Source organism: Denticeps clupeoides, chromosome 14 (assembly GCF_900700375.1).
Source record: "Denticeps clupeoides chromosome 14, fDenClu1.1, whole genome shotgun sequence".
NCBI lineage: Eukaryota > Metazoa > Chordata > Actinopteri > Clupeiformes > Denticipitidae > Denticeps > Denticeps clupeoides.
Window position 1 is genome coordinate 19352021 of NC_041720.1, and position 20850 is coordinate 19372870.

Genomic DNA, 20850 nt, shown 5'->3' on the forward strand with positions numbered 1-20850 from the left:
CAGGCTATAACCCCAGCCCTCTTCTGTTAGCTGTGGCAAATGTTGTTTTCTACCCCTGTAACTTTCCTCCCACTGTTAGATGTTACACATATCCTATCTGAACTGCTGCAGTCTCTGTTGACCTTTACTGACTTTGTGTAAGATCAGAATAACTAAGCTTTTAGACCACATCAAGCTGAAATGGACGCTCTCAGAGCCCGCATGCAGCTTACTGGTGGTCTGTTGAATTACACTCTGCTAAATTACACGTTCATAATGAGGAAAACATTATTTAATAAATGTGTTATGCAAATGTTCTGTTGTTGACATCAAAAGCCATGATTGTAATTTTAACTGAATATGAAAGTTGGTGGGACAGAGTTACCAAAGGTCACTGTTTCGAGTACCACGCAACAATCACCACAGCGGGAGCGAGGGGGTCTCTGAGGGAGAGCGCGCTGGAGAAGGGGGCGGGGCGGCGGCGGGGTAAGGAGAGTTTGTCAAAACGACACCATGCTGCTCATTCCATTTCATGACCGCAACAGGAAACGCAGCCAATTCCCGATTGTGTCCAGTGCCATCGTTTTAACAAATATCCTAAGAAGGGGGCTTTGAAGTGTCTTGAAACGTCTCGGGAACCCATAAAACGTATATAATTGTTCGACTCTGAAATATGCATCCCAGTTCATCTTGAAGCTGAAAAGAAAGGACGGATTACTTTTTACATGTGACCTTGAGCAATGGCGCGACCTGTGTTGTACCTTTTGCTGACTTTCGCGTTGTCCGAATGTGGTTCGGACATGTTCTCCACGGCTACGTACGGCCAATTCCCGGCCGTCTTCCCTCACGCAACGGGAGCGGCGAGCAGAAACAGGTAACAGTTGACTAATCTATCTCTCTACGGCAAGAACACACGGCGCGAATTATTCACAACTTATTTCCATATTGTCAATATTTGACAAAATGACTGGAAAGTAGTTTTGTTTACAGTGCTGTGCCAGATCATTGAATATAAGCATAATATAAAGGGGCACAAGAAAGATTTAAAGGGGACGCACGTCAACATGTGAATCATTTCCGCTTGCTCTGTAGTGGTATTTCCTTTTTTATTTAAAAAAATGAAAAAAAAAAAACAGTTTTGTTGATCTATGAGGGGTTTTAATATGTTGTCCCGAATGACCTGTTGGATTGTTACTCTGTAACACATACAAAGTTAGCAGAAACAAGCCTGTTATTCTGAAAACGGCAACGTTCACGCGACTCTGATTGTCTTTTTATTTTAACCTCACGATATGCCGCAGTTCATATATTTGATCTTATCCAACAGTTCAGTAAGCGTTTTAAAGATCGTGTATATCATAAGCAAATACATAAAACAAAGATGTAATAAACATGATAGTTAAATAGATAAATGTCTAACAAGTCTGTTTCATTCAACCTTAACAAACATAACCAGGCGATCTGTCTGAACGATCTTTCTTGAAAACTTTTCTGTTAATATCACTTTATAGTAGGTCGCATACGACACACAAGCGCCTATGAACCAGATCACAAACACTGCTTAGAACCACTGTGTCCCGAAGACACTTCAACTCCCGGGGGACTGTGCCTGTAACTACTGATTGTAAGTCGCTGTGGATAATGGTGTCTCACAATTGACATAAATGTTAAAAATGTTAATGATTAAATTCAATAATCATCCAAACAGCAAACAGCACAATGTCCTATACAAAACCTCTGGTGTCCATGTGACGTTTCGACCTGATTTTAAAGAGCAGTACTTAACCATTTGCTTTGGGCTGGACCACTTACGTTTGTCTTCGATTTAGCTGGCTAATTGTTTTTAAAAAAAACGATTGTTGGTAACTAATTACATTAGGTGAATAAGGTCAATTTGTTTACAAAAGCCAAGATGCCACAATTATTATATTGAATTACTTAGCAAACTTGCTAAACTAAGCAGGACAGATATGTTTAAGTTGTGGCCAGAGTAACTCAAAAGTAACACAATGGAACGTAGCTCTACAGAGGGGACGGAGTCCTGCAACCTCAGATTGATGTTGAATAAATCATATAAGCAGCATGACTTAGACACTCTGAAGGTTTTTCTCAAAGATATAGCCTGAAATAAATCTAAAATACCTTAAATATTAAATTATAGTTTTAATTTATTTTATTTTCCCCTTTATTAAATGCATTGTTACCTTGTATATATGTTTTAAATATTTTGTACTCTCACACAAACTACCACAGCAACATATGTTACAGAAGAGCCTTCATTATATTTCCCAGACCATACAATATAGTGTCAATACCACTGGCCAGTGTGAACTTTCCAGAGTTAATTCTACTTAATTTAGTGTCAGAATTAATAATAAAATAATTTTAAAAAGATTAATATGATTAATACCTATTACTTTATTTGTACATTTTAGATTTAAAACCAGAGGATGCGCTATGGGATAGCAATATCATTAAAACAATAGATATGTTGCCAAAATGGTTTTACTCAACATCAACTATAAAGCAGTATTTAGTTGAAAACAATTAGTAAACAATGCTAGCAGTATGGAAATGTTAACTTTACTTACCAGATTGTGGCACCACACTGGAGAAAATTCCATGTGCCCCAGAGCTTATTAGACTCTGCAGAGTGGCACTAATCACTCAACAGAGTTGGACTGACTCTTAGAACTGGTTTACTCTCCATAAAGTTGGAATAAATCTAGGTTCAAAGATGTGCTGAACATTGGGTGGTACAAATACATACATTTGTTCAAAATAGCAATATAGCAATATTACTTTTGTAAATGTCAGGCTACTTTGGTGTTCCTGTATTAGATATACACTGTTAGGGCTGCACGATTTGGGGAAAAAGACATATTGCGATTATTGAGATCAATATTGCGATATGCGATTGCGATATGATAAAGGACACTTGCTTGTATATCAATGAAAAGTCGCATACTAATATTGAAATATTTAATTTCAAAGTGAAACATACAAATAGGGCTGCAACTAACGATTGTTTTAATAATCGATTAATCTGTCGATTATTTTGATTAATCATAGAATCGGATAAAAAAAAGAAAAGCATTCATTTCCAACCCTTTATTCAAAAACAGAACCAAAATCTTTAGAAAGTGCACAAACATGTTGCTCCTTGAGCTGTTATAATAATAATAAAATAAAATAAAAATGGACTAACACAAAAAACATACACATGTATGCTTTACATCTGCCAAATATAGACTTTTAAATTTTTTTTAAAAATAAAGTCCCACCTGAGCTGCCAGAACGATAAATATTTTATAAAAAAAACAAACAATACAAATCAGAAAATTTAACAGGATTTGTTTGAATGTCAGAACTTGTTCTCTACACTACAATGCAGATGCACACACTCGCAGACGCACACACTCACAAACTCTGACACTGACACACACACACACACACACTGCAAAAAATGCTTTTCTAACTTAGTAGTTTTGTCCTGGTCTCAGTCCAAATTTCTAAAAAATCTTAAATCAGGATACATTTACTAGACACATGAAATAGCATAAGAAATGATGTCTTGTTTTCTGATAAAACATCTCAGAATTAAGTGATTGTTTGTTTAAAACAAGCAAAATTATCTGCCAATGGGGTAAGAAAACTAATCTTAATGAGATATAATCTCAAACAGAGGTTTTAAGCATCACTTAATTTTCTCATGCCATTTTTCTTGTCTAGTAATCATGATTTAAGATTTTTTAGATATTTGGACTGGAAACAAGACAAAATTACTAGGTAAGAAACATTTTTTTGCAGTGTAGCTATACATGACAACAGATTGAAAAATGAATGGTCCGAAAAAGGCTAGTGAATAAAAACATGTCTTTAGTATTTTAATGCAAAGTAACTATAGCACCCCTGCTTTACTACTGTTATTTATGCGCTATCGCTAACTTGGCATGCTTGTCAAGCTGGATGACGGGTAAACATTTACATTTACAGCATTTATCAGACGCCCTTATCCAGAACGACTTACAATCAGTAGTTACAGGGACAACCCCCCTGGAGCAACTTAGGGTTAAGTGTCTGGCGAGTCGTACACACGGAGACGCAGAGAACAGTCCGAACGCTGTTTCATCCCCCATCCACACCTTAAAGTAAAGTGAAGTGATTGTCACATGTGATACACAGCAGCAGTCCCCATCTAGTTCTCCTCCATGGTGAGTTAAACACCAGCACCAGGGACATTACATTCCTCACTTCAAAACGGAACAAAAGTAGGATTCTGTAGCGACTTACCATGCTGCTGAACTCCCTTCTTCCTCCTCAAACACTCCAACATGTTTGCGTTTCAGGTGCTGGATCATTGCTGTGGTGCTCCCATGCCGTGCCATGTCGCTTTTGCATATTTTCGCGCAGATTTCTCTGCCTCCGCCATGTATCTGTCCTCTACCTCCGCTCGTTTTTTTTTATTTTTGCTCCACGCTGTCTATGAGGCGCCAAACTCTGCTAGTATCTGTGCGCGAGAAGACCGAGTGTGTTCACTCTGCTCCGCGCTCAAATAAAGTTTTTTTTTATAATCAAACGTCTCCGCGTCGCACGACATAACGAATCGATTAGGAAATTTGTTGCCAACTCTTTTAGTAATCGATTTTTATCGATTCAATCGATTCGTTGTTGCAGCCCTACATACAAACTACTTATAACAACCTGAAATGCCCAGTGCTTTCAAAATACAATATTCGACAAAATTAAGTAAATCACAAAAAACTTTACATTACTTTACATTACTGTCGAACGACAAACCCTGGTAAGGCTAAACAACTGTTTTGATTATATTTGGCCATTATAAAATCCCGTATTATAGTTCTTACGTTTAACCAAAACGTTGTTTGGAGGCTGACTTGAACTCAGGGATGCATAGCTTTGCTAGCTTAGCTAAGGTTAAGATTTGTAAACTGAGGTGAATTTCTTTAGGAAACCTTCAAAGTTTGAGAAAAGTTAACCAAACAGCTAAGAACATTCTAAATAGTTAAGGCCTACATTTAGTCAAAACGTTGTTTGGAGGCTGACTTGAACACAGGAATGCATAGCTTCGCTATCTTGGTTAAGACTTAAATGGGATTTTATAATGGCCAAATATATTCAAAACATTTGTCCAGCCTTACCTATGAAATGTAATCCCCGGGATCTGGTTTGGAGCGTACAGCGGTTTGTACAGCCCCAAGCAGCACAAGAGTGAGGTATTTTTATGCACTTCTCTCCATAGACATGTATATGCTTCACGCCGCAGCAGAGCCTCTCGCAATATGGCGGCAATGTTGACGTACAATGCAGCGCGTCATGCGGCGTCTAACCATATGTCTCAGAATCGAAAGTCATGTGACCAAACACGTCACATCCAACTGAAGTGAGACTTCAGTCAGCTCGCAAACTTTGAGAGAATGGATCGGATATGTTGCCGATCCAATCCATGTACTAATCATTTCAATCACAGCTTTTTGCGTTCATGTAATCGCACAGACTGACATCGCGATTATGATTGCAATTACATTAATCGTGCAGCACTATACACTGTGATACTTTTGAATTGATTTAATGAAGTTGTAGCTGTGTACAGTCCCTGACAAATGTCTAGTCACTTGTGTACAAATTGACCTCAAGTGCCGCTGAAATATATTTCTAATAAAGATTTTTTTTACAACAAATGGCTAATTTTATTCCCAACCGATTTCGTAATAATGTTTCAGTGCACAAACTGTCAGAAAGTATTCTAAACGTGTGAGAAACACGTTTGTTCTGCAAGTCATGCACACGTTCAATGTGGAACGTTCAATCAAAACCCATCACACCTGAGGTCTTAGAAAACTAATGAGGCACATGACAAGGGAGTGGAAAAGTCCACTGATTACAGTAAGTGTCCATTCCAGATCAGTTCTGTGAGAACCTTTTGCCTCTAATTTACTTGTAAATATGACGCGTTCAAAAGTTTGGTCATAATTAGGTGTTTAGTTTCTTGTATTTTATCCCATATCCAGGAACACACTCAGGGAAGAATTCGATCTTACCACCAGGGGGAGCTATCACTGGAAGGGGGAATTGGTGTTAACTCTCGTGGTATTTTCTTTAGATAAAGAAATGCCTGCACGAGCGAACGACGCTAACGATTCCTGCCTGTGTTTTCTCTGTTAAATACAGGTTAGTATAGTGCACCACTATTTCTAAATAAACCCACTAGGTGTAATAGAGAAATTACTCATAAGAGCTGTCGGAAAACGCGACAGGTATCACATGGTTCGGAGTTAGTAAAAGACACGTGTAGTTCAGTGAAATGGTGGCCGCGCCATGCGCGTTTCTTTGTTCATGCTACTACTGCCAGGTAGATTGAGTGTATTCTTTATGTGTATGTGTACATATGTTAAGACCACTGATGTGCTGTGGGATGGGAAAATACTGGAAAGATTCTGTTCAAGGTGTTTTTGAAAGTAATTATTGCATTAATGTTAAGTAATACTGGTTTGTACTATTATGAAGATGGTTGTTCAATGGGCTGAAAGCACAAGTATGTGGGTTGATTCTGTAAAAGTGATAGCAGATATTGAACGAATGTAATGTTCGAATGTGTATTTCTGTTGAGATTAACCTGTGAGAAGACTGAAAACGTAATGTAATTCAGGAAGTGAGTGTATGTAAATTGTTTGTAAAGTTGAGAGTAAAATGTATTTTTCTCGAGATAAAGAAATGCCTGCACGAGCGAACGACACTAACGATTCCTGCCTGTGTTTTCTCTGTTAAATACAGAAACCGCAGACACAAATACACTTTTTTAAATCTGTCACAGTCCCGGGGCGCTGGGATCTGTAACATAAACATGCATGTCAATGCCAGTATTCACAATGAGAAATTATTAACCAGAATTCCAGAGTTACTGGGATGCACCAGTCATTTTGGGGCCAGCTCTGCTATTAACTGAACCAGCTTTGGTAGTTGGAACAAAGAACAAAAGCTACTAGACATGAGCACCCTGTTTGTTTTCAGTGGGTTGAGTTTGGCATATACATGTTATGTACACAGTAGACATATTAGAACAGTTTTGGCCTGCTCTGCATCTAATTTAACCCTTGTGTTTTCTTTCCGTTTACTACATACCTTCTAGGAACAATGAAATCCTACATTTTGTTTTTTACATTTTAATTCTTATGAAAATCCATGCTTTTAAACATATTAATGCATTATAAACATATTTATTCACCTAAAACTATTTGATTATAGAGTAGGTGGGGAAAAATAACCTGTAATATGACAAATCACATTTAATCTTTGCTTTTGTAAAAATAATATGTGCATTTCATGTAAAGAACAATATTTCACATTCTTCATTTTTTTAAATAAAAATTGCTTTACGTTTGACCTCAATATAAAAATGACTAAACAAACAAACATTGTGGAGACCTTGAATACAACAAAAAAAGTTGCTTAATGAACTTGCTTAATGAACTAGAACCATGATAATAAAATGAATTAATCAGCTGATTTGTTTGCTTGACAAAGAGTTTGTTGGCGTGACTGACTCACGCTAGTTTGCTTCTTTTCTGTTTCTGAGTTATTGACTAAATATGCTGATTATGATGTGATCCATATGTGATGGCTAATAGCTGATGCTGCTTTGCATGTTCTTAAAGCCCACCTATCTCGCAGTGATAAGAGTTTCAGGGAACGGAGCTGTCACTCAAATGACAGCTGGCCAATGCTGGCCTGCTGGCAAATGAGGCGAAGCTCCACCCACACAAGAGAATTGTTCCAAAAATTCAACCATATTCTCAGGCGGCAGTGGCGCAGCAGCAGCTGATTGGATTATGACATTATTTTAACTAGATCATAAAGATCAATAATTATCAATATCAACTGATATGAAAAATTATCGTGAATGTTTTCATCCATATCGCCCAGCCCTAACGCAATACACATGGTGTGCAGAGTCCTGTGCTGTGTATTACAATGCCAAGAACAATCACTTTTATTATTTCTCTCACTCTCGAATGAAAAGTTTGAAACTGACTACCGAGTGCTTAAATTAAATCAGGGCCTGGATGAGAGTTTTATTTTTTTTTTTTTAAATCTAAAATGACAAGACTGAACTATCCTACACGGACATAACAAGGCTGATTATCCCGCTGCATTTGTAGATTCCTTTCTTCAAATATTTCAATCCGTACGTAATGTTGTTGATGACATTTTATGACATTTTATGACATTTTTTATCAATTGAGGACTATATCTAAGGTCAAAGGTTGCTTATGATCTGGGGCGGGTAATCCATTTATTACCTCATGGCTGGATGGTTGTAATTCATTATACTTTGGTATTGGTCAGACCTTAACCCATCAGTTGCCCATCAGGCAAGCGAAAGAGTGACCAGATTTCCCTGATTCTGGCCTCACTTCATTGGTTACTATTGAAGTTTAGGATATTTTAATATCTTGCTATTTGTTTAAGCACTCAATGAGTCAGTACCTCTGTGACATTCTGACCACCCCTAGGACTAGGCTAAAGACTTGTGGAGAGCTTTTTGGGTCACAGCTCCCAAGCTGTGGAACAACCTTCCCTGGCATGTTAGCTCTGATCCCACTCTAGAGGTTTTTAAGACTGTTTACTCTCCTTTTCTCTGCAGCTTCCAGTTAGAACTGGATAAGTGATGTTTATTGTTATTTTTACTACTTTTAATATTTTATGTTCTAAATGTTTGATTCACTTGCATTTGTTACTTTACCTTGGTCAACTGGTTGTTTAAAGGTGCTCTATAAATAACTTGACTATTGACTATAACAGCCTTTGCTTTACAGAAACTGGTGTGCCTTTGTTGTGACAAGAACAATCAGCTGTGTGATCGAAGATGGAGTGGAGACTTATGTAAAGCCAGAATACCAGCGATGTTCTTATGGCCAGTGTGCCAGAGTCGTGTAAGTCTGTATCTAGTACTTTTTATAGACTGTATGTATATATGAATATGATAAATTCACAGTAATGTCGTTTTTCCTTAACAGTCCAATTGTACACATCTGAACCATGTCCACAACTAAACCAAAGATTCACATACTTATACAAAGAACTTATCATACTTTAGGGCTGCAGGATTATGGCCAAAATTATAAAAATAATGATTTCTATCACTATTGGAACCACAATTATTAATCATGATTATTCTAAATTTTAAGTAAAAAACATTTTTATGGCACTTTCTATTTTAAACAAACAGTAAGTGAACAAGGCTTTCAGATTTTTGGTGACAAGATATGCTTAAGATATGACCAAAGGCAGGTCACTATGAAAATACTATATTTTTATTTACAGTTAGAGTACAGTTAGAGAAGCGTGACTTTGTTTGCCCCCTGGTGGTTGGTTATTTAAATGTAAATATTGCCAAAGGTCATCTTAACTTAATCGTGGCAGATACAATTGTGATTTAAAATTCGATTAATTGTGCAGCCCTACCCTACTTTAAGCAAAGTTATAAAACTGGCTTACTGGACTGTTGAGAACTGCCACTTTTTTCAAACATCTGGTTCTTGAATGTTTATGTACAGTGCTATCTGTTCATTTCTTGTTTTTTTTCTCAATGAATAGAGGCAGAACAAACTGTGCTGCATGTAATGAAATATTACACATGTTCTGTTACATTTATTAAATTAATACATCTAATTTTATGTAAAACCTAAATAAATTTTTCTGCTAAAAGTACTTTGTGAGTAGCTTAGAAATAGAATAAGGCATGATTAATTAATAGTAACTGATAGTTATGCTTGTATTGGGTTCAAAATCAGAGCAATTCAGCATTTCAACAGATCCAGAGGTGGGTAGTAACAGGGGCAGTGGTGACCTAGCGGTTAAGTAAGTGACCCAGAATCAGAAGGTTGCTGGTTCAAATCACGATCCGCCAAGGTGCCCCAAAGCACCATCCTCACACACTGCTCCCCGGGCGCCTATCATGGCTGCCCACTGCTCAACAAGGGTGATTTGGTTAAAAGCAGAGGACTCATTTTGTTGTGTGCACTGTGTGTTATGCTGCAGTGTTTCACAATTACAATCAATTCACTTTCACAAATTACATTTATTTGAGTAACATTTTGGGAAAATTACTTTGAGTAGGTTTACAACACAATACTTTTTACTTAAGTACATTTGTGAATAAGAAACTTTACTTTTACTTTGGCAACTTGTTACTTTTTCTTTTAAGGAGCCATTTATATTTGCTTTTATGTTTGCCATAGAGATACTGGTGTTGTACTGAAATCTGTGACCCATCGAATTACGTGACTCTGCATGGTGCTGTGCCGTGAAAGAAGGCGAAGAAAATAAGCGGCTGGAAAAACTTTTACCGGCTTAAGGTAGTCTGAGACTGAGCCATTATGTAAAAAATAATAGTACATGATTACAGTCAGGTCCATAAATATTGTGATATCGACACAATGTAAAATTTTTTGGCTCTATACACCACCACAATGGATATAAAATGAAATGAACAAGATGTGCTTTAACTGCAGACTGTCAGCTTTTATTTGAGGGTATTTGAGGGTATTTACATCCAAATCAGGTGAATTACAACAGTTTGCATATGTGCCTCCCACTTGTTAAGGGACCAAAAGTAATGGGACAGAATAAGAACCATAAATCAAACTTTTACATTTCAATACTTGGTTGCAAATCCTTTGCAGTCAATTACAGCCTGAAGTCTGGAACACAGACATAACCAGACGTTGGGTTTCATCCATGGTGATGCTCTGCCAGGCCTCTACTGCAGCAGTCTTCAGTTCCTGCTTGTTCCTGGGTCTTCAGTTTTGTCTTCAGCAAGTGAAATGCATGCTCAATCGGATTCAGGTCAGATGATTAACTTGGCCATTGCAAAACAGTCCACTTCTTTCCCTTCAAAAACTCTTTGGTTGCTTTTTCAGTATGCTTTGGGTCATTGTCCATCTGCACTGTGAAGCGCTGTCCAATGAGCTCTGAGGCATTTGGCTCACCGATGCGTTCCTTCTTTTATGAGAATGTTCCAAACTGTTGTTTTGGCCAGGCCTAATGTTTTTGCTATCTCTCTGATATGTTTCTTTTGTTTCAGCCTAATGATGGCTTGCTTCACTGATAGTGACAGCTCTTTGGATCTCATTTTGACAGTTGACAGCAACAGATTCCAAATGCAAATAGCACACTTGGACCTGACGGTATAGTTATCTGAATGAATTGATTATTAAATGTGTACATTGAGAGCAATAAAGGGAAACATGGAGCCTTTTTATTTTCAAGGAGCGCTCATTATTTTAAGGAGGTTTCCATGTCAGGTAACGTCTTTTATCATCTAAACCTGTAACTAGAACATTTACCATTCTAATCATTAAACACAGACTTACTTCACTTACAACTGTAACCAGCACGTTTATGACTAAGCGCACCCTCCCCTGCCCCCACCAAAGAGCTCCTGCTAATCCCTCTGCGGTGCTATCACACATTTATCGGCAGTAATATGTGAAGGTAACAAAATGTAATGGTTAACATGTACAAATCTTAATTTAATTTTGACATACAGCACAGTGGAACACTGTCTGAATGTTCTTTGTGTCAATACAACAGCCTTGATCATCAGAAGCATATACAGTGGAGAGAAGTGGAGAGAGGGTGGTAGTGGCTTAGTGGGTAACACACTCGCCTATGAACCAGAAGACCCAGGTTCAAATCCCACTTACTACCATTGTGTCCCTGAGCAAGATACTTAACCCTAAGTTGCTCCAGGGAGACTGTCCCTGTAAGTACTGATTGTAAGTTGCTCTGGATAAGGGTGTCTGATAAATGCTGTAAATGTAAGTGTTCCCTCCCTTTTTTTCCTCCTCATTGTGTCACACTTAAATGTCAGAACACCAAACAAATTAAAATTTTAGCCAAAGACAACACAAGTCCAACAGAATCCTCCACCGACCAGTCTGTTCTTTATTAATAAAATCCTTCACTTTTAAAAAGCTTTTTGTGTTGGGCTTGTGTTGTCTTTAATTAATTTTGTTACCTTCATGTGTTACTGCTGATAAATGTTTGATAGCAGCGCAGAGGGCTTAGCAAGTGTAAGTGAATAAACAAGTTACTTGAAAAGATTTGGTTTGTGTGTGTGTTGCATTTCTGACAGTGCCTGTCAAAAATGTGACTGCTTGTACCTTATTCCTGTTCTTGATTAGAATTGTAAAAAATGCAGTTACAGGTATTAGAAGATGAAAGAGGTCACTTGAAATAGTTTGGTGTGTGTGTGTGTTGCATTTCTATACTACTTACAACATGGTCACAATATCTGACAGCGTCTGTAAAATAATGTGACCGCTTGTCTCTGGTTCCTGTTCATGATTAGGATGGTAAATATTCCATGTTTCACTTAGTTGTTTATTGCTATCAAAGTACACAATTAAACACTAAATAATCAATTAATACAGCTAACAATTATCGTTTAGTATTATTTTTGTACATAAAGGCTCAGTCTCAGACTTCCTTAAGCCAGTAAATGTTTTTTCCAGCCACTTGTCATCTTCGTCTGTGATCTTATATTGTTAACCACCTTTCGCAGCACAGTGGCATCTAGTCACAGAATTCGGTACAAAACCTGTTGTAGATCTAATACGTTTCAGCATTGAGATGTAGCAATGATAACAACATATGTTTCAACAATCAGATGTAGCCATGCAGTCACATGACCACAAACAAATAATACAGCACAGACTCAATGAAAAATAGATGCGACTATCTCCAGTGCTAAAACAAAATGTTACAGTATGAATACCAAATCCCAATGTTTCATATAGACCCTTTAAGCAATAAAAAAATTATTAAATGGTCCCATAAGAAATCTATACAATTTCTGTAGAGGAAGGAATTAGCTTGCTTAGTTGTTATAATATTAATGCTAAAACATATAGATTATTGGTCCACGTTAGTGAATAAGATGACAGAATTAAAAGCAGACAAAACAATTAAAAGTAGAAATGAAAACAAAGATTAAAAAATACATGCAATTTCAACATTGACACATTCCAAATTGTTCATAGGAATCGGACCTTCAGACGGCCAAAGTACAAGGTGGCATATAGAACAGTGACTGAACTGGAATGGAAGTGTTGTCATGGCTACTCAGGGGATGACTGCAGTGATGGTCCCACAGGTGTCTCTGATGTTCATATTAGTAGAGGAGGAACTCACTCATCGCAGACTGGCTATGGAACAGAAAGTGGAGAAAGTATATATTTCATTACAGTGCTTACATTATAAAAACAGATTTCATTTCAGATTTATTTGTTATTCAGACTGCTTGTTTTTGTGTAGGTGATGATAAAATCAGGCAACTTGAAGAAAAGATCCAAAAATTGACAAATGACCTTCATAACCTGCACTCCACATTACACAGCATGAATGAGAGGCTTTATGAAGTTTCTCGTCGAGATGGAATCAGTGGTGGCAGGAACCCATCTGATTCTGGCCAGCCACTGATAACTGAGGTCATCTACAACATTCAGGCCAAACTGGACCAGCTAGGCAACATGACCCAAGTTCATGACAGAACTCTGCACACCATCAACAACCTTGTTAATGGAAATGGTGTTGATAATGAGTTAGATGCTGGTGGTACCAATTATGCAGTGCTGAAAGAAGAAATCTTAAGGGAACTGGAGCATCAAGTTGCACTCTCCTGTTCTGCCTGCCAGTTGGGTGTAGCGGACATGAGGCGTCAGCAACAAGAGGATCGAGAAAGGATCCGAACACTTGAGAAGCTATTAAGAACTGCAGATCAGCACCATTGGCAGACACTTGACATCTTGCAACAAGACATTACCCGCTCACAGAGCTGCTGCAACACAATAAATGATCTAGCACATAGATTGGATGTGGTGGAACGGAAGGTGAGTTCCAACTCAGAATCCATTGACATGTATCAAGGTCATCTAGATAAGGACACAGAACCCAACCTCAATACTCATTTGAGGGACTTAGAGCGGCGTCTGAATGGAACTATTCAAAAAGCTGAACTGAGATTTTCTCAAACTGAGATCAACCTCAGAAACTCCATTCAAAAGGAAGTTGGGCAAACAAGGAATGTGGTGAACAAACTCTTTCTTGACTACAATTCCAGAATAACTAATACTGAAGAGGGTGTTCAAGCCTTGAAGGACACAGTGTATACTCAGAATGAGCGCTTTGGCCATCAGGAGAATAGGACAGCATTCATAAACAACAAATTGTCAGTGATAAATAGCATGTGCACAAAGTCCTGTGACTCACACGGACCACGTCGCAAAACAGAGGATACTATAAAGACTCTGGAATGGAAAGTTATTGCCAATGACAAGAATATACTTAAGTTTGAAACTCACCTCAAGAACCTTACAATAAGTGGAGACTTACTGATGGGACGTGTTGTGGACCTTTCCAATGACATTAACAGAATTAAGTCCACTGGAGAAGATGGTGAATATTACAACAGGCTTGTAACAAATGTTACAACAATTGCAAAAGAGTGCAGTGTTTGTACTTCTGTTGACAGAGAGCTGTATACTTTTAAAAATGCTACCAACAGTGCCCTGAGTCGTTGGCAGAGTGAAATTACTAATTTGAAGAACAGGATGGACAATGATGAGAGTACTTGTTCTCAGGTGTGCTCTAACCTGCAGGGAGAAGTTAGAAAGCTTAAAGAAGAAGTAGAGAACTGCCGTGAACAGTGCAAGAATGCAATAACTGAACTCAATTCACAAAAGATGGACATTGATGGCCACAGTGCAATCACAAGTACTCTAGGCAGGGATCTTAAGTCAGTTCGGGAGGAACTATCCAGATTCATTATCATTTACAGTGATACTATAAATGGTCTAGTGCTCACTGTTCAGAAACATGGTAGTGTGATCTCAGACCTTGGCAACACTAAAGACCAGATCATGTCTGAGATTGACAAGGTCCAGAAAAAGGTGACAGAGCACATTGAGGATGGCAGGGCTCGCTTTGAAGACTTGAGAAGTGAAATCCATAATTTAAGTAATAACCTGGTGGTGGAGATGGGTGAGTGCAAGCGCTCTGGAAAAGGGCTGGAGAGAAGACTCTCGAAAATGGAGGTAGCTTGTGGGCATCTGGATTTTGTGTCCAGTAATCTGCAGAAGATTAAGGATGGGCTGCACAGACATGCCACAGCATTTTGGGAATGTGTACACAAGCTCAACAACACAATCAAATCACAGGACCAGGCCTTAGATAACCACCGCATGAAGTTGGAAAAAATCCAAAACCAGATTTATGGCATGAATTTCTCTCTGCTCAAAATTAATGATGAATTCCAGGCCTTCACAATGAACAACTTTGTTGGTAAGTGTATTGCACAGTGTGTCATTTAACAGATATTTGTGTGTGTGTGCGTATAAATAAAATATTTCATAAAATATCTAATGTTTTATGTTACACATTTGAGTTTTCAATGTTTAGTAAGAAAGAGAAAGAGCTTGTAAATGGAATATATAAATATGAATTCTATTATTGTAAAAAAAAGGTCATATGGTGATGAGCCTCAATTCACAAAAGAAGGACATTGATGGCCACAATGCCATCACAAGAAGTCTAGGCAGGGATCTTAAGTCAATTCAGGGGGAACTGTCCAGATTCATTATCATTTACAATGGTCTCAATAGGGATACTCTATAGGGTCTAGTGCTCACTGTTCAGAAATATGGAAGTGTGTGACAGTGAATGTGTATTCACCATGCAGCGAGTTGCCACAACGTCCTGGGCAAGTAGACGGCATCCTCATTAGGACTAAGTAGTTATGGATAGTGATTGAGTACTGTAATAAGTAATACTGTGCATTAGGTCCATTATGTGTTTGTACTGATATAGGCCATTGCATAGGTAATTTCAGATTGCACTGGTTCCTGTAACAGCAATATCACTTTTATTAGGTCCCGCGGGACCCCCAGGGGTTCAGGGAGAGAGAGGCCCACATGGGCATCCAGGGCCAAGGGGTCCCCAAGGTCAGGAAGGTTCACAAGGCAGACCAGGCAACGAAGGACAAGTGGGACCCCCAGGTAACACCGATCCTTTTACGATTAGGTTAAAAAACAACACGGTTCTTATGCTGGGTTTGTAATATATATATTTAAAATTATTGTAATTTACAGGGGTGAGTACGGTGTGTTTTCATTATTTACTGCCTCAAATGTCTTATCCAGTCTTTGAGCCGCTGTCATTATTAGTTTATATTACATACATTTTCAGGTCCACCCGGAAAAGATGCTCACGTTCCAAGGTTATCTTTTTCTGCTGCTCTTACAAGACCTCAGGCCAACGCAGGCACCATATTATTTGATAAGATTTTCGTCAATGAAGGGCAGTCTTACAATCCAAGAACTGGTATGCTGAATTCACATATCTTGTTTTTATCTTGTGTTACCAGTCTATGTCAGTCTATGCATCTATGTCAGTGTGTATATAATGTGAATGGTGAAATGACCAGGTGTCTAGGCACTAATAAAGCGCAAATATGTAATTCAATTTGGTTTGGTTTAGTGCTTAAGACTTTTGAATCCAAGAACTGCAATGCTGAAATACTTTCACAGAAATTTTCTTTAATGCTGTATGGTATTAATTTGAAATGCTATTCTCACAGGACTCTTCACTGCACCACTGACTGGCAGGTACTTCTTCAGTGCTGTCCTGACAGGACAAAAAAATTTTAAAATTGAGGCAGTTCTTTCAAAGTCAAATGTTGGCATTTTCCGTGGGGACTCAGCCGGCTACCAGCCAGAAGGCCTTGAAAAGCCCATGGCAGAGGCAAAGCACACTCCTGGATCACTGGTGGTCTTCAACATGAACCTTCCCCTGGAGGTTGGTGATACTGTGTGCATTGACCTGGTCATGGGAAAACTGGCGCACTCAGTGGAACCTCTCACGGTTTTCAATGGAATGCTTCTGTATGAGGACACATTTGCTGCATTTTGATGCACTTGGTTACTCATGCACAATAAAGGTCTTAGGAGACCCAGGCCAACAAAAACCAAAACACTGTACAAACAGTTTTCAGCATTTTTCACACACTTCTCTTACTGGGTTAAACAATTTTAACTGCCAAAACAGCTCTTTGATATGGAATCACAGTGATAATTTGAGGGTTTGGATGAAGACACTCGATTCCTGAAAATAATGAGCACATACTAAGCAGGAGCTGGGGGTTTCAGTGTTAAAAAAAGACAGATGGATCTTTTTAGATCATTCCACTGCCAAAGGCTATAGGAAGGGAAGTTGTGCTCAATTGTTGACTCACTTTGAGGCTCAGCAGTAAAACTATTATATAACCATAACTCACTGCATGTGTTGCTGGGTTAGCAGAGCATTGAACATTTATCACATACTTGACTGTATAAAAATCCAGTAACAGAGAATATTTGCCAAATTTCAAAATAACAAGACATTTTCTATGTTATTATTGTATTTGTTCTTGTAATTACCAAGAACAGTGAGTTCATTGAGGCATACTGTATGTGCTTTTGGGCTATATAAGAAATAAATGTTGTTGAGTTTCAAGCCCCCCCCCCCCCCCCCCCCCATTTTTCCCCTGTATGCCCCAAATTCTGTGTATTTCATAGCAATTTTATCACATGCACCACAAAGAATATCACAGTGTAAAGCTGTTTCTTAATGTTTGTCATGTTTTAAATAAATATATTCAAATTTACAACATTTACATTACCTGTGGGGTGTTTTGACTTAACTTTTTAAGAAATTATGCATTTAATTTGTTTATGCGCTGGAAATATTAAGAAAATAAAATATTGTTTCTCTGCCAGTCTGCAAGCAGATCAGAAAGTGAAAATTCTGTGACCCGTCGAATTCTGCGACTCTAGATGGCGCTGTGCCGCAAAAGACGATTAACAACGTAAGATCACAGGCAAAGAAGACAAATGCTACACAATCACACTAAATAATTTTCAAGTAACTTCTTTATCCTATAATACCTGTAACTATAACATTTACCATTTTAATCATGTACAGGAACCAGGGACAAGAGGTCACATTATTTGACAGGCGCTGTCAGATATTGTGACCGTCCTGTAAGTAGGATAGAAATGCTACACAAACACACCAAACCATTTTCAGGTAAATTCTTTCATCCGATTATACCTGTAAATACAACATTTACCATTTTAATAATGAATCATGTCACAATTGTGACAGTGCTGTAAGTAGAATAGAAATGCAAGACACACATTAAACCAGTTCAGGCAAGTTCTGTTTATTCACTTATATCTGTAACTAGCACGTTTATGACTAATCTAGTCATAAGGTCTAATTTGTCCCTATGTCCAAATTTCTCTTTTTGTCTGCTGCTTGTCAGTGTTCTCGTCCACAATTTGCAGAATTGTCTCATGCCACCTGATGTCTATAGTCATCTCTTCTTTGTATGTCTCCTCAACTGATCCATCCACCTATAGAATCAATGTTAAAAAAACTATATTTACATTTCATTTAATTAATCATAATTCAATACAGATAATGACAGCCCACCTGATAGTACTCAGGAATCTAAGGGATATTCCAAACATTAGAAAAAAAATGAGAAAACTGTGCTGTAATTTGTTTTTTCTGATGCAGCCCAAACTTCACTGCATCCAAAAACTTGTCTCAGGTATTGGGCTTGTCCTGGACCAATTTGGAAAGTGCTCTGGAAAATAAGTAAAACATTTTCAATGTTATGCTGATTATATATGTAAGGGCATAAATGTGGTAGGCCAGACATGCATTCTCACTTTTTTCACATTGTGTTTGCATATGCACTCTGTGTTGACCTACAAGAGTAATGTTAAAATGTTTTGTACATTTGTGGACTAATATAACTGTATGTACCATTAAGTAAAAAAATGATAGAGATTTGCATTTAGAGTGATGACTATGGACAGAATCAGAAATTAGTTAATTAGAAGGACAGCTGGAGAAAAGGTCAGATGTGTCCTGAGGAGAGATGCTGAGTATGTTTGGAGAAGGCTGATGAGGATTGAGTTACCAGTGAAGAGGAAAACAGGAATGCCTAGTATGAGGTTTATGGATGTGGTGAGGAAGGACATGCAGGCAGTCATTGTGAGAGAAGTAAATGCAGAAAATAGAGGGAAACAGAGATTACTGATACACTGTGGCATGCCTGAGGGAGAGCGGTATAAAAAAAAAAAAAAGGAAGAAAGAAAAACCATCTCTACTGTATAATCAATGAAGTACTGATTAGGCTATCAAATCTTATTCATTAAGGAAAAATATAAAAAATACTGCTGTGGTCTGTGTACGGTGGACTGTGAAACACATAAATGTTGTCCTCTGTTTTAACCCATCACCTTTAGGGACAAGCCATGAAATGCGTCTGGGGAGCAGTGTGTGGAGACGCTACTTTGGCACCTCAGCTGCACCTTAACGGTTTTGGATTTGAACCAGCGGATCATGGGTCCGTTTCTGTTTCCTATCCATACATCAGACACTTTCCCCATCACTTTAATTATAAATGGACAAGAGTTCTTTACATAAAGTGCAAGACCATGTACAGGGACAAAATATTGATGAGCATACCCATTCTTCGATGTCTGTGGACATGCCAGGCCAGTAAAATCTGAGGGATTACCTCTCTGGTTTTTATTTAGTCCAGATGTGCCCCACTTGCACTGGCATGGCAGTCTATAAAGACAGCATCCACCTCCTCAGTGTTGCACAACACCTTGCATTTGATCTCCTGCCCATGCTTCAGTCTAATATAGTACAGACAATCATCTGTGAAATAAAAAAATCATAAACATATATCTCAAATCCTATGACAAATTTTACATTGCTAGGGGATGATACGAATGAGGCATTTTTAAATGCCTCCTATGCCCATGACAGCGGTGACACATAGACATTTAAAAATTATTCATCCCCTCACTTATCGTGACGGCACTGTCAGCACTTTGACAGTTTGCAATATGAAATGCAATGCAAACTGCAATTCAGTGCCTTGTTATTCTATTTATTATTCAACATTTTTTAATGAATTAGATTGCATCAGCATTTGAAATATTGAATTGCCAATTACAAAAAGAAATACGAAGTGCAATTCATCTTTTCTGCTTTTCTTCACAAAATGTACCACTGATGCTTGTCAGAATTTAGAGGAAATTCACCATCAAGGAGGTAGTTCCTTAATTGCTGCAATATGTCCTGCTGCATCATACAAAATAGCTGCACTAAACACAAGTAATACTGAAATATTCTGACACCACGTGACTCCACTTTAGAAGCAATTCCTTGAACCTAATGACAAAAACTGAATGACAGATAATTGGCCAAATAAAAAAAATCGAATTGGTAGTGCTTTACAAGATTAATCTAATCTAATTACATCTAAATGCCTTATATGATAAGGCTGAGCAAATGTGTAAATGTAGAGTCATGCATATGAAAATTAATTGATGTAAATTAAGTGTATGCATTGGGAGCACATATTGTAGTGTGTCTTATGTGTACTTCATATATGTACAGCTTGTACAAATTTTATTTAGGTCTAATATGGGGGGAAAGAAAAATACTCACAAATTACATTAGGCCATCATACCAGTGAAAATATGTGGCTCAGCCGTTCCTGTGTTGATAATCATTTTTTGTGTGCAGGTTATTTCTCTCCTACTTACAGCACGGTCACAATATCTGGCAAAACCAGTCAAATTATGTGATCGCTTGTCCCTGGTTCCTGTTCATGATTAGAATGGTAAATGTTGTAGTTACAGGTATTAAAGTATGAAAGACATAACCTGAAATGGTTTGGGGTGTGTGTGTGTTGCATTTCTATCCTTCTTACAACACGGT

General features: G+C 38.0%; 1 protein-coding gene across 2 annotated transcripts; it reads left to right on the forward strand.

Annotated features, from left to right (window-relative positions):
- Window positions 1-477: 477 nt before the first annotated feature.
- LOC114803335 (EMILIN-1-like) lies at window positions 478-17709 on the forward strand. Of its 2 annotated transcripts, XM_029002835.1 has the most exons (8): window positions 478-853; window positions 8817-8933; window positions 13047-13234; window positions 13321-15345; window positions 15933-16058; window positions 16249-16383; window positions 16640-16667; window positions 16763-16929. In XM_029002835.1, the coding sequence occupies exons 1-8, from the start codon at window positions 720-722 to the stop codon at window positions 16785-16787; spliced, it is 2778 nt and encodes a 925-aa protein (XP_028858668.1). In that variant the 5' UTR covers window positions 478-719; the 3' UTR covers window positions 16788-16929. The 2 variants fall into 2 exon arrangements, with proteins under 2 accessions (XP_028858668.1, XP_028858667.1); XM_029002834.1 differs by having other exon boundaries at window positions 16640-17709.
- The last annotated feature ends 3141 nt before the right edge of the window (window positions 17710-20850 follow it).